The sequence below is a fragment of the Mytilus galloprovincialis genome, chromosome 12, assembly GCF_965363235.1.
Source record: "Mytilus galloprovincialis chromosome 12, xbMytGall1.hap1.1, whole genome shotgun sequence".
In the NCBI taxonomy this organism is placed as follows: Eukaryota; Metazoa; Mollusca; class Bivalvia; order Mytilida; family Mytilidae; genus Mytilus; species Mytilus galloprovincialis.
In genome coordinates this window covers 3,766,019-3,780,951 of record NC_134849.1, presented here as the reverse complement: position 1 = coordinate 3,780,951, position 14,933 = coordinate 3,766,019, and the positions used below count along the sequence as shown (strand labels likewise).

The 14,933-nt window shown below is 31.9% G+C and overlaps 1 protein-coding gene across 1 annotated transcript in view; it reads left to right on the top strand.

The window, feature by feature from the left end:
- The first annotated feature begins 331 nt into the window (after positions 1-331).
- The window catches only part of LOC143055035 (ankyrin repeat and IBR domain-containing protein 1-like), a 29,715-nt gene continuing 15,113 nt past the window's right edge, over positions 332-14,933 (top strand). Inside the window, exons 1-12 of the mRNA XM_076228169.1 lie at positions 332-418; positions 2,812-3,039; positions 3,517-3,730; positions 4,336-4,392; positions 4,704-4,829; positions 7,053-7,106; positions 7,936-8,053; positions 9,224-9,387; positions 10,099-10,187; positions 11,123-11,267; positions 12,481-12,623; positions 14,106-14,194. Of these exons, the coding sequence (XP_076084284.1) occupies positions 2,852-3,039; positions 3,517-3,730; positions 4,336-4,392; positions 4,704-4,829; positions 7,053-7,106; positions 7,936-8,053; positions 9,224-9,387; positions 10,099-10,187; positions 11,123-11,267; positions 12,481-12,623; positions 14,106-14,194 (1,387 nt within the window). The 5' untranslated portion in view covers positions 332-418; positions 2,812-2,851. The remainder of the gene's footprint in view (positions 419-2,811; positions 3,040-3,516; positions 3,731-4,335; positions 4,393-4,703; positions 4,830-7,052; positions 7,107-7,935; positions 8,054-9,223; positions 9,388-10,098; positions 10,188-11,122; positions 11,268-12,480; positions 12,624-14,105; positions 14,195-14,933) is intronic.

Sequence of the window (14,933 nt, the reverse complement as noted above, 5' to 3'; positions counted from 1 at the left end):
ACGTTTTTATTGAAAAACGCTCATATATATATGAACATGATGAATGACCCAAACAGTTTTGAGCTCCATGACAAGATAAAGCGGATTGTAGTTCGGGTACGCGCTTTTATTATATATATATTTCTCACTTCCGGCTGCTGTCTGTTCGATTTGTTATTAGATTTTATGTAAAATAATAAATGTTTATATTGATGTTTTTTTTACGTCAATTTTTAGAATATATTTGATCTCAGTTAAAATTTAAAAAATTATAGTATTTTTTATGCATTATTTATTTGTTATGTGTATCTAATTTATTGAAATAAGATTGGTAAAGTCGAACAGATTTTATATTGGAAGTCAGAAATATTTTGTCAACAAACAGACAAAGAAACATTATGTAACTCACAAACAAAGAGGTTTACCACATTGAATAATGGTAACTGTTTGTCAGTAAGACATTCGGCATTGATTGTTAATTAGACATGATATGAATAGTTTAGAGGTTTAATTATAAAGAATCTGTTTTAACAGTTTATAAATTACATTTTGTACATGACATGTATGAGGTCTGAGTCTGAGAGATTTATTCCAGTAATCTCACATGAGACAAATGATCGTAAACAAAGTATTCTACTCACTAGTTATATGTAAATTGTTCTAACTTATATAAGATAAAGTAATAAATTTAATGAGGAATGCCAAAAAAAATCATTTTACAATAATGTTAGGACCGGTACCTCGAATGAATCCATGATATCTCGGCTTTTTTGAAGTCAATGAATGCCACATATGTTGATTGTTTACGAAGTTTTCTTGTTTCTATAATAGTAGACAATGTACTGAAATGGTCAACAGTACTACGACCTTTTCTAAAACCGTTTTGCTCGTCACATAGAAAGTCAGTATCATCAAGCTTATATGTTAGTCGAGAGTTCAATACTCCACAATACAGTTTGTAGGAAACTGGTGCCAAAGTTATACGACGGTACGACAAGGGATCCCTCGGATCTGATTTTGAGCATTTTGGAATAGGCGTTATAATCCCTTTTGACCACATTGCTTGAATTTTACCCGAGCTTGTCGTTACCAATTGCGTTGACAATACTTCTCAAATTCAATAGTCCGAGTTTGTTCAATATATTTCTGCATATAAATAATGGTAGGCCCAGTTTGTTATACAATGTAGTCCGATTTTGTTATAGGCTGATTTTGTTTTAGTCCAAGTTATCCAGCAGCGCCTCGAATGACCGACTACAAATGTAACACTGTTAATATCAGAATAACACTTGTAATGACCGAATAACACTTGAAATTTTAATATTAGCACATATTGGTAACTTTTAAACATTGATTATGAAATAATAATATATTATCAATGTATTTTATAACTTTAAAATGATTTACAGAAGCAGAAAAGTTCATAAAAACCATTTTAAATTTAGTGTGTACATCAAACATGGTGGCCATTGTGATTTCCGTGGTCACCATATTGGATGTGCACACTAAATTTAAAAAGTTTTTTTATGAACTAATATTTGCTTTCTGTAAATCATTAATTAGTTATGAAATACATCGATAATATACTATTATTTAATAATCAATGTTTAAAAGTCACCAATATGAGATAATATTAAAATTTCAAGTGTTATTTGGTCATTACAAGTGTTATTTGGTCATTCGTGTTACCCTATAAACATGAACAATCCCAGAAATATGAAATCATTCATGTAAGCAAAGTGTCCACTGTCTTTTACCACACCTGTCAACTGACTGGTATCCTGCAGGTCAAACTCGAGATTTTCATCCCATACCAGAGATTTTAAAAATAACCACCAAGTCCCGCAAAAAAACTGTAAATTCAGAAAATGACCTGTTTTCACCTGGATTCTTCATGTTCTTGAACCTTTAGACTGATTTAAATGCTGTCAAATTCCTAATTCTTCTTGGAAAAGAAGTTTAAATTGTTGTGATAACTGCTAACATGGCTAAGAATGGTATAATTTTAACCTGCAATTTCAATTCAAAATGAAGTCTCTGTCCTAAAACATTTTGTAAAATACATTCATAGAAGTATTTAAGGTAAACGGACAGAAAGTCACAGGACAAAAAGTCACAGGACATAAAGTCACAAATTTGGTAGGAAAAAAAGTCACAGGACAAAAAGTCACAGATAATTTGTTGACAATTGTTTGAAAATATAAGAGAAATATCTTCATGATCTTGAAATATTTACTTTTTAATACATATATTCATATTAAATGTGAAATGTGTCATTATACTTGAAAAATCAAGATTTATTTAATTTTAATCATGCAAAAGATATGTTTCTTGGCACCATGAAGCCATTTAAGTGCCAAGCCACTTTGTCATTTTGTTTTTTTAACAATTATTTGATCATCTTTGATATTTATTTGATAAATTTTGTTTACAAAGTTGTTTTATATACAATACTATGAATACTTCAATATTTTAAGAAAAATACAAAAATATTTTTGTAGAAATAAAGTGGTTTTTATTCAAAGAAAATACTCAGAAAAAATGAATTGTGACTTTTTGTTCTGTGACTTTTTGTCCGTGACTTTTTGTTTGTGACTTTTTGATCTGTGACTTTCTGTCCTACATTTGTATTTAACTGACATGACTGATTCTTTCTTACTTTTTACTGTTAATTGTTACCATGAGTAGATGTTATCTGTTATGCCAGATTTTAACCTACTAAACTACATTGTATAGTTGATTTTTTAAAACCAAGAACATAAGAAATGGAATTTGTATGATATAATTATTTCATTCAAAACATATTTAGTATGATTTCTTTTCTTTTGACAGATCTCCATTTTTATCTCCATGACAACATAATGACTTGATTATGGGAAGTTCTTCTTCCAAGTTCCGTAAGCACCTGAGTAATGGGGACGAGTATGCTGCTCTCAACCAGTATAACAACAGTAGTGAGCTACGTAAAGCTCTTGATCCGAACTCTTCCTATGGAGACTCACACAATCATGAGACACCACTACATTATGCCTCAAAGTTTGCCATGAAAAGCTTGTTAAGGTAAGTTTGATGTCAAAAGAAAAGAGCAGTTTATTAAGGGGATGAAATGTTGGGTTGGGTATTACATTTGTACACTAATTTATATGACTTTATATCCATGATATCAGACTATTTTTTTTCTTTTTTAAAAAACAAAAAAAAATTTTGATTCTAATTTTCAGATGAGACTCTTGAAAGCTTCCTATATCATCATTATACGTTTATATTTATTTGGATACATTCTGTTGTCCATGGCACAATTTTGCCACCAGAAAGTGCATTGAATTAAAATTTGTCTTATATGTACATGTACTCAAAACTACAGCCTTTGTGGATATACATGTAACAGTATAATTTTATTTTCTTATTTTGAATTGATGTACCGGAAGTAAAAAAAATGTGTTTGACTTGTCATACTTGTTTCAATAAACAAGGATGATGCAATAATACAAGAGACTACAGTCATTGATACTATGTTAATTTGTATTTTATTTTCAGGATATTTTTGTCTGAACACAATGGTAATCCCAACAAAACCAATGGTATGAAACAGACTTGTCTACACTGTGTGTGTATGGAGAAGGCGGAACATTCACTGGTTTATCCTGTCATGAAGAAGAGGTCGGAATGTCTCGCCATGCTGCTGAAATGGCGTGGGGCCAGACTGGAGGATAATGAAACGGAGAGAGTCAACTTAGGGGCTCAGGATGAGGTGAAATATGATGCATCAATGTTTTCTTGTTCCTTTTTTTAGACAAGCAAGGTCATAATTTCAGCAATTTAATTACTATTAGTGTATACAATATACATGTGTAATACAGTGGAAAAAAGAGAGAGGATAGACTTAACCAGTCAAAAGAAAGAAGAGAAAAAACAAAAGGAAAACAATCCATACAGCAAGACAAAAAAGTAATTAAAAAAGAAAAACATTAAACAAAACAAAAGTTAAACAGGTGAAACAGATTTTTTGTTTAGAAAAACAAAGGAGACAAAAAGGAATAAAATAACAGTCCACACCTCAAAGAAAAAACAGAGAAAAATAATAGCTAAACAAGTCAACAATAAATTGTACCACACACAATTAATGACTTAGAAGCATGAAACACATTAAAATCGGGGGGTGAACGGATTTGTTTAGGAAGGATATCAATCATTGTGGTAATGTATTGTTCAAGTCAAAAGTAATTTTTCACTTTTTGGAATCAAAATAATGTTTATGTCCAGATCCTTTTTGAGAATCTGAACACACTTTTGCCTTGTGGTGTATGGTTCTCTGTCTTTGCCTATAGAATGTATAATTTTGGTATCTACTTTCAGGAACAGAACACAGCTTTACACTATGCTGCCCTGTCCGGACTAAAACAATGTGTAGAGGTTAGTTTGGTTATCATAGGATACAGCATATTTGTACTATTTTTGCTGTGTTCTTATGAATGGTTTGGAAGGTATATTTTTTGCAGAAGTAAATTCTAAGGAATATAAGTGCAGCTTACATGTACAGGCATATAAAAATCATCAAATGAAGAAGAAAAAACACCATGCACAGTCAAAAGATCTAATCTGTCTTGGTCTAAATTAACAAACTCACTTGGATTTTGAATGGTTTATCAGTTTGTAGGAAAACATAAGACATAGTTATTATGAGTCATATATAAACCTAACCTTCAGTATTATTTTTTCTGTAGATGTTGGTTCAGCATGGAGCACCATTATTTCAGGAGAACTGTGACAATCAGACTCCATGTGACAGTGCAGAAAAAGGGGGACATGCTGATATTGCCTTGTACCTAGAATCCAAGATGGTCTTCTCTGTAAGTGACATTCATTCACATGTACACACACATATACATGTTTATACACATTTATGTACTCCCTCGCTATGCTCATACAAACATAAAGAATGTCTTGATAATGTGTAAATAAAACAAATAGCGATGTGGGATGAGAAATTGCACAGATCAGTTAAAAAATAAAGTGTGACAGTTCTGTAAATCATGGTCTCCAAATCTACGAATAAATGGTAGGAAATCTACAAATATAAAAATGTTCAATCAGAAAAAGAGATAACTCTTTTTTATAACATATCATGAATGCAAAATATACATGTTGATCTGATCAGTGAATTTTATTTGACAAGAGTTAAGGATGTACTTAGGTGAGGTTTTGGAATAAGTGTCAAATGTTCAGACTCCTTGGTGTTTTTAATATGATACAAGGTGAAGTATTTTGCCCAAAACACCTATTTATCTTTTAACATCAGACTTGATAGGTCATAAAAGGTCATTTGACAAAACTTAAGCAGATTCTTGATTTTGCTTTCTTTTGATTTGAGACCCAAATAATACTAAATGCAAATATACCGGTAAGGTTAAAGTCTGAATCAGCCTTTTCCCGCCAATATTTTATAAATCAAATATCTCGAAAAGCAGCTCCATGACCTATCAATATTTATACCCCCGCTTTGAAAAAAGGGGGTATACTGTTTTACCTCTGTCTGTCTGTCAGTCCGTCCATCAGTCTGTCTGTCCCATGAATATTTTCGTCGCATTTTTCTCAGGAACTACAATACAAGGATTTCTGAAATGTGGTTCCAGGGTTAATATAAGTCTGCTATACTGTTTGATGCGTTTTCAGATTCATCACTCGACAACTTCCTGTTTACCGAACACTTGTATTATTTTACACATGATAACCAAGTTGAACATTTTTGTCACATTTTTCTCAGGAACTAAAATACAAGGATTTCTGAAATTTGGTTTCAAGATTTATATAAGTTTTCATACTGTGTAATGCGTTTTCAGATTCATCACTCGACAACTTCCTGTTTACCGAACAATTGTATTATTTTACACATGATAACCAAGTTGAAAATTTTGGTCACATTTTTCTCAGGAACTACAATACAAGGATTTCTGAAATTTTGTTTCAGGATTTTTACAAGTCAGCTATACTGTGTGATGCGTTCTCAGATTAAACACTCAACAACTTCCTGTTTACTGAACACATGCATATTTTTACACTATTAAAATTATCCCCTTGCGTCGGGGGTATCATCAGTGAGCAGTAGCTCGCAGTTTCAGTTGTTTTAGCTTATTTTGATCCTTAACTAATACTCTTCTAGTTTAAAGTATCAATTTTGAATTCTTGATTTATTAAATTTTACCTTAAATCACCAAAGTACATTCTAAAGGTGTGTAATCGAAAGATTTAAATGTATGATAGCTGAATTACTGAGTCTAGGCTTATGCAAATATTTATACGCCAAGATAAGAAATGAATATATATAAATGGGGTTATATTTATCAGCTAGAATCAAACTATCATATACACACTTTTATGTATAAAAATAAGAAGATGTGGTATGATTGCCAATGATACAAATCTCCTAAAGAGACCAAATGAGACAGAAATTGACAAGTATAGGTCACCGTACCACCTTCAACAATGGGTAAAACCTATACAGCATAATCAGCTATAAAAGACCTTAAGCTCAAAATGACGAACATAGATCTAGAACAATTGAAATGAGAAACTATTGTCATGATTTATGTACAAAATAATGAACGAAAAACAAATATCAAAACACAGCAACACAACAACCCCTGAATTACAGGCTTCTGTCTTGGTACAGAATGTGTACATATACACACACACCCACACACATAGAGGAAAGGGGTATTGCTGACATTATCTTGTGTTTTTCTCTGAATTATTGTTATGTAAATATGTCAGTCTGATGGGGAGTTTGTATCATGCATGGCATAGTTACCATTATAATCATCACTTATTGCTTACTGGTTAGCCATTCATTTTAGTAACTTTGATTTCTGAATGAATGGCTGGTAATTGCTATGCAATTATCATAAATTTATAAAATTTAAAATGAAAATAACGTTTATGAAAAAAAAAAAAGAGAAATAACAACCAAGTTAGATTTCTTGTGAATGTTCAGATTTTGTTTGACTATAACTATAAGTAATACATGTAAGTTATCAAAATAGTCTTCTAAATAAGATTTGTGTTTTTTATAACAGGCAGACGGACCAGAATTAGATGATGAAGACATGTATATAATGCCAGACTCTGAGGTATGATGTGTATGTTAAATACTTTATCCCTATTATAAAATCTTTGACACTTGACCTACTGTATAGCGGGACACTTGACCCGAGAAATCAAACTATTGACATACCTTATAGTGGGTTATTTTTCATGTGATGTAAATTTTCACAGATAGAACAATTTGCCAAAATATATTCCCACAAATTTAAAGTGTTCACGCAAAGCTATTGATAAAGTTTTAAATTTGCCAAATGATAACCGCCAAAATATATTGTATACCATATTCATGAAAATCACGAAATTTTACACCTGCGGAAATAACCCGCTATATGGTATAACATTAATCACTTTTTTTGTATCGTCAAACATTTTCTGTGACATTGAAATTAAACAGAATGTCTGTGAATTCCAGTCAAGGCAGACAAATATATAGTGATTAAGTATATTAAAAGAAACATAACTTGTTTCAGAGTTAGAATAGTTGGTTTTTATAATAGTGTTTAACTAAGGACTGGTTAGGGTCATCTGACCTTCACATCATTTTCATGGATTATTTATAATGTGAGCTGTGTTGGATAGAAACCGACCTTAAGTATGCAAATACATGTACATATGTACATATACAAGAATTTAATTGATTTCATAACAATCAAATACAAAATAAAAGATGAATGTTGGGATATTGTGTAGAGATCTTGTAACTACTCCATTTTCAAACAGACTTTCAGTAGATTCATTTTTCAACCAAGAATAGGTTAACAGTTGTACACAGTTCAATTAATATCATATGCATACGGTCGACTTCTATTAGTCGCAGCTCATGTGATACTTTAAGGAAGACCTTTTTTTTTACAGGAGTACAATGGACTAAGAGCACAAGATTTACAAGAGGCCAAAGATCAGTTGCTAGTAGAAACAGCCGACATGCTGAGTGTTCCATTGTTCACAGCTGAGGCACTTCTCAGGAATCATGGTATGGTATAATATTTAGGGTTAAAGCAAAACAAAGTTAAATTTATACACATATTGTAGGAAATGAAGTTATTCTTTATGCAGAATTGAAAAATCAATTCAAGGTATAAAAAATTTTCCTGTATGTATTTCAAAGATGCACTTAAAAAGTAGCACAAACATAATGGAGGTCTTTCAAGAATTTGAAATTATGTACAAAATTTGTTATATACATGTATATCACACTAAACGTTACATTCCATGACTTACACAAATATTTCTTTAATTGTATTTTTCGTTTAATTTGAAACAAATTCCAATAAAAGGATTTGTTTGAGAAATTTGAATTAAAAATACTGTGGAATTATTTATGTGGGTACCAATTTAAAAGAAATAGAGATAAAAATAGCATTTTCATAAGGAATTGGTTTCATGGTTTTGACAAAGGAGTAGGTCCGGTAAGGACTCATTTTGGCCTCAAATTTCAGTTTCATCTGACGAAAGATTTTGACCACTTTTTAAACACTTAAGTGTCTATTTCACTTGATTCAATTAGTTAATGTGAAAGATTTTAACTGATTTAGTCATTAAAAACGATCCGATTCAAGCTCAAATATGAAAAATCTACCAAATATGCTGAAAATTGTCACTTTACAGATGGTTTTTGTCAAAAATGAAAGTGGCCGCATCCGTGTTCATCCACAACCTTTATATATGTTATGCATTATCATAAAATACAACTTACATTTCAATATTAAGGATGAACACGAATGCGGCCACTTTCGTTTTACACGGAAACCGTCTAAAATTTACCTAAAATGCTAGAATTTTGAAGATTTCAGTAATTTAGCATGACTTAATAGTGTTACAACCCGATATATGTGCATTGTATGGTCAAAAACAGCCCATATTTATGTAGCAGAAGCATTCAACTGTCCAATAAATAACTAAAAGTTTACATTTTAACAATTTTGTAAAACTGTTATATTTTGGGGCCAAAAAGGGGTCTTACCGGACCTTCTCCTTTGTATGTAGATGTAAATTAATAGGACATGTACATAATGTATTTAAAGACTGAAATTTATAAATATTAGTACTCAGTAAATAACAAAGAATCTACTGTACTCAGAAGACAAAAATATCAGGAAACGAAACATCAACTAAAGAAGTTTCAATATTATATCTATTACAGAATGGTCCAGAGAGATCTTACTAGAGGCCTGGATGACAGATCCTAAAGCTTGCTGTGAGAAGTCAGGTGTAATACCTCCTCCTTCAGTGTATTCAGAACAACCACACGTCCAGCATTCATTGTCCTCCATAGAACCAGTAATGACCAGTCAGCATGATGTTGAGGTAGGTATTTGTAATGTCATGATCTTCATGATTTGTAATGCACACAATAAATGCTGTATTTTATTTGTGTTGTCTTTCTAATACAAATTTTAATCATGATTTGAAACAGATTTTAAATAGACTTTTCAAAGATTTGAAACATGAATAAAAAGAGAAGGTGTTTATACCTCAATGAGACTAACACAATGATAATGAAAACCAAAAGCCATCTAGGGGTCAATATAGGTTCTTAAATATTAACATGATTAAAGTTACAAGATTGGTATCTATTTAATTTATCAACCATCATTTGTAAAGTTTACCTTTGGTCCTACTGTCTGGTATTTTTAAGATCAAAGACAGGATCTGATACTGAAAAAAAAATAGGCAAATATGTCACATGAGAATGCAGCAAAATCAATTTTATCGTCAAACAGGATTTAGTAATGAAATGCATGCAACATTGTTCATTCAACTGAACCACTTTCACAAAGCTATGGATGCATAAAAATAGTTTAAGGAAACTCTAAATGTTATTTGATATTTTAAATTAAAAAAAAACATATATCTCAGAAAAATGTATATAAAAAGAATATTTGCATTTTATTTATTGATGGTGACATAATCATTCTGCTCCAGCAAGATCACTTTATATATAATGTGCTGTAAATGGCCCAGTTTTGAAATAATATGAATATGTTTATGAATTTTATATTTTAATTGTTTTTTTAGTGTGATATTTGTACATCAAGTTTTATCACCAACGAGGATCCAGTACAAATGGCTTGTCTTCATCAGTTCTGTAAAGATTGCTGGCAAATGTAGGTATTTCTTTCTCTAAATCTTCTGCAAGTTAACCATTATATCACTATATTTAATCAGCACATGGTTGATGGTGATTCTGTAGATGATTGTCTAGATTAAAAGGTCACAACCTTTACCAGCTCTCTGGAACAATCAAAATGTGCTAACAGATGCTAGAGAAATTGCTATTTTTACATTCGTATTACATAGAAATATCGATTGTGGAAGGCAACCAAAGAGAATTATGGATGATAAAAATTATCAAAGACACAAATTTCATATATAATTACTGGTGGATTATCAGATTTATCCAATCTCAATATAGTTGAATTAATGAAATCAAAGGATCTGGCCTAGGCTCAGAATTTTAAATTGGATATTTTAACAATCAAGATTGGATGAATCTGATAAATCACCTGAACCAAGGTTTAAAGAATCTTTAATTCTCTAACTTTTGTGCTATTTTCACATTTCCTGAACAGTGTGAAAAAAATATTTCTCATCATAAGTGAAAAATTGTTATCAGCAAATGATTGGTTGAAAATTAATTATGACGTTACATTTTCTCGATTTCTTCTAAATTTCCTATTGTGATGTTTTGAAAAAGTCGCCTTGTCTGATGACGTCACATAAAAAAACACAACTTTTTGCCAATGTTTTAAAAGTAAGAAAAATTATAAGAGAAACAGATTCCACCACTAGTACTATAACTCTTGTATTACACTATTTATTTACTCTCAACAGTTAAATTTTAATTATTTAAAAACTTGGCAAGCCTCACGCTGTACATATTCAAATTTAAGTGTCTAGAATGGAGAAATATTGTAACACACTTGTTGCAGTGGTGAATTTATGTATCTCTTATTAAACTGTCAGAATAGAATTTATATCAGTTTGATAATTGAGCTTGTGGATAAGCTAAGATTTTTCTGAATGTATAATTATATTACAGATATTTAGATCTGAAGATACAGGAAGGTGAGGCCCACAATATAACCTGTCCAGCCTATGACTGTATGAAACTGGTATCTGTAGAAGTTATAGAGAGTGTTGTGTCTAGAGCTATGGCCAGGAGATACCTACAGTTTGATATCAAGGTATTTCTATCAATCATATATTAAAGTGAATACTTTTTTGTAGTTGAAGCTTGGCCTACGTAAAATAAGGGTTTTACAACCTCAAATGGATATTACCTAAACGACAAATCTTAGCTGGTAAACAAATATTTGCAACAGTAAAACCATAGAAAAGGAAGTATCTCTTGCTCACCTATTCATGAGTCCAGAGATCAGCTGTTTTTTACATGTGGATAATCTATGTACACATATGTAGGCCTATGAACAAGGCTTTATCTCTTGATTTATATATTTGTAGGCTTTTGTGGAGAGTAACCATAACATTAAATGGTGCCCTTACCCAGGATGTGGACAAGCTATTCACGCATACGTAGACCTATATCCAATAATTTTACTTTTGATTTATATATTTACAGGCTTTTGTTAGAGTAACCATAACATTAAATGGTGCCCTTACCCATGTTGTGGACAAGCTATTCACACATACATAGACCTTTTTCCAATAATTTTACTTTTGATTTATATATTTACAGGCCTTTGTGGAGAGTAATCCTAACATTAAACGGTGCCCTTTCCCAGGATGTGGACAAGCTATTCACACATACGTAGCCCTTTATCCCATTATTTTACTTTTGATTTATACATTTGTAGGCCTTTGTTGAGAGTAATCCTAACATTAAACGGTGCCCTTTCCCAGCACGGTATTCACACATACATAGCCCTTTTATGCAATAATTGTACTTTTGATTTATATATTTACAGGCTTTTGTTGAGAGTAACCCTAACATTAAATGGTGCCCTTTCCCAGGATGTGGACAAGCTATTCACACATACGTAGCCCTTTATCCCATTATTTTACTTTTGATTTATACATTTGTAGGCCTTTGTTGAGAGTAACCCTAACATTAAATGGTGCCCTTTCCCAGGATGTGGACAAGCTATTCACACATACGTAGCCCTTTATCCCATTATTTTACTTTTGATTTATACATTTGTAGGACTTTGTTGAGAGTAACCCTAACATTAAATGGTGCCCTTTCCCAGGATGTGGACAAGCTATTCACACATACATAGAACTTTATCCAATAATTTTACTTTTGATTTATACATTTGTAGGCCTTTGTTGAGAGTAACCCTAACATTAAATGGTGCCCTTTCCCAGGATGTGGACAAGATATTCACACATACATAGACCTTTTTCCAATAATTTTACTTTTGATTTATATATTTACAGGCCTTTGTGGAGAGTAACCCTAACATTAAATGGTGCCCTTTCCCAGGATGTGGACAAGCTGTTAAGATGCCAGAGACTTACATTAAGTTACCGAGTGATACATCTAAAGCAGTGGATTGTGGGAAGGGTCATCTCTTCTGCTGGTAGGTATTATAAAACTTTTTACAAAGTAGGGACTTTTTGATTTGTAATTTGTTTGCATACACTAATAATTTAATTTTGGATGTAACGCGTCTTCTGATTGGCTGACGTTATTTTGCTATGAGCCCATAGACATCATTTAGTCATGTGACCGTGACATCATCAACGTTTTTTCATGGTTTTCTACGGTTCAAAATGGAATTTAGAATTAAATTATAAGAAATGACTAATATTTTTTCTGTCTATTCGAAATAGCATAAAAAATGTGGTGCACACTGTTAAATAACCCGCTACGCTCGTTATTCAGTGTGCACCAAATTTTTATGTTATTTCTTCATAGACAGAAAAAATATTACAGTCATTCCTTAATTGTGAAATGATATAAAGAAATTATTTCTGACTTTTCCCGCATCTTTGAGATGGCGTTAATTGTCTTTTGTCTATGATAAACTATAAATTCAGGAATGTTTGCATACATTTTGAGCTGCAATTGTTGAACAATTGACAAAAATGTGAGCTTTATTAATAAAGAGAGGTGAATGATACCAAAGGGACATTCAAAACCATTAGTGGAAAATAAACTGACAAACAATTAATATGGGGACAAAGTCCCCAATAACAGTAGAAAAATCAATAAAAAAAAAAAAAAAAAAAAAAAAATCGGGAAAAAATTTCCTGAAATTTTCATTGTACTAATGAACTCAAAATCGTTCAATATTTTTTATGTCATGTTTTGAATTCCCACATCTGCGCAGAAATCTACAATGTACTTCCTTTTTCCGGTCTCGTGTGTATGAAACTTTGAGTAAAATATATATTTATCAGTCTAGTATAAAATGGGAAGGAACACAATACCTATTTCATTTTTTAATAATTCCTCGATATGAAAAACGTTACCTGATGATAGCGTTTCTTTGTTTACATTGCATATGACGTCATAACTTAAATAACATCACAACTAAAATCCCTAACACCAGAACCAAAATCGGAAACGTTACGGTATTTCTGTTTCTTTTTTTTTTTAACAAATATGTAAGTTACAAAAAAATAATTCATACAGACTTAGTAACCATTTACAGGTAATGCCTGCCTCATATTACTACACAATACATGACATAGAAAAATACAAATGTAAACTGAGCAACACCTTCCCACCAAAAACTTGGGGTGATCTTAGGTGCTTTAAAGGATTAGCATTGATCCTGTTCCAAACAGTCTTAGTTGGGAAATGCTGCATATATATCAATAATGTTATAAAAATTAAAAAAAATCTTAGTTTTTGCTACACATACATGTATATTAACACACACAAACTACTGAGTTTATTTGTGGGTGGGGGTTTGGACAATCAATGCATTTGAAAAGGGACATATGGTTGGAACCCCCCCCTCCCCCCCCCCCCCCCCCCTTTGTTCTGGGTTGGGAACCCCCTTTTCAAAATGGCTGGATCCGCCCCTGTAATAATAGTTTTGTTCAATGTATAGGGAGTGCCTGGGTGAAGCACATGAACCAGCAAGTTGTGAAAACTGGAAGAAATGGTACAACAAGATAGCAGAGATCAGACCTGAAGAATGTGAGTTATCTCCCCTGGTACAAATGGGGAAACAATTGTTGTAATTATAAATATATAACTTACCTGTTAAAGAAGCCACAAATTATGTGCTTAACAAAAATATGTGTATATTCTTTGGTCATCATACCTGATCAGTCATTTAATATAAATAAGATGAGGTATGGATGCAAATGAGACAACTCTCCATCCAAGTCACAATGTGTAAAAAGTTAACAATTCTAAGTCGAAGTACAGCCTTCGACACAGAACCTTGTCTCACACCAAACAGCAAGTTATAAAGAGCCCAAAAATCACTTGTGTAAAAAAATATAAACAGAAAAATCAACTATATAGTCTATATAAAAATGAGAAATGAGAAACACCTATGAACCACACCAACACTATACAACCAGTTTTTAGGCAGTTAAGCTGCCTTATGCGAGCGCCCTGGATTTGTGTGCTACCCAATAAATGCTGAAATACGTGCCATTGTTATCATCTAGCTGGCTACTATATTATTTATAACTTATTGGACAGTTTTTTCATACTTTTCATTCTGGATTACAAAAAATATGACCAGAAAAACCTTAAATGATCGTCGATTTTCCCAAAAGTTTTGAAGTTGCACATAGGAAGTAGAGCACATTAGGAATCCTTATGTAGTTTACTATCCCCTGAACTTTTGGCTAAGATGTCAAAGAACAAATGTATGAAATATTTAATCGCCGAAAATCTCTAAAGACAAGTAGTTAAGATTTCC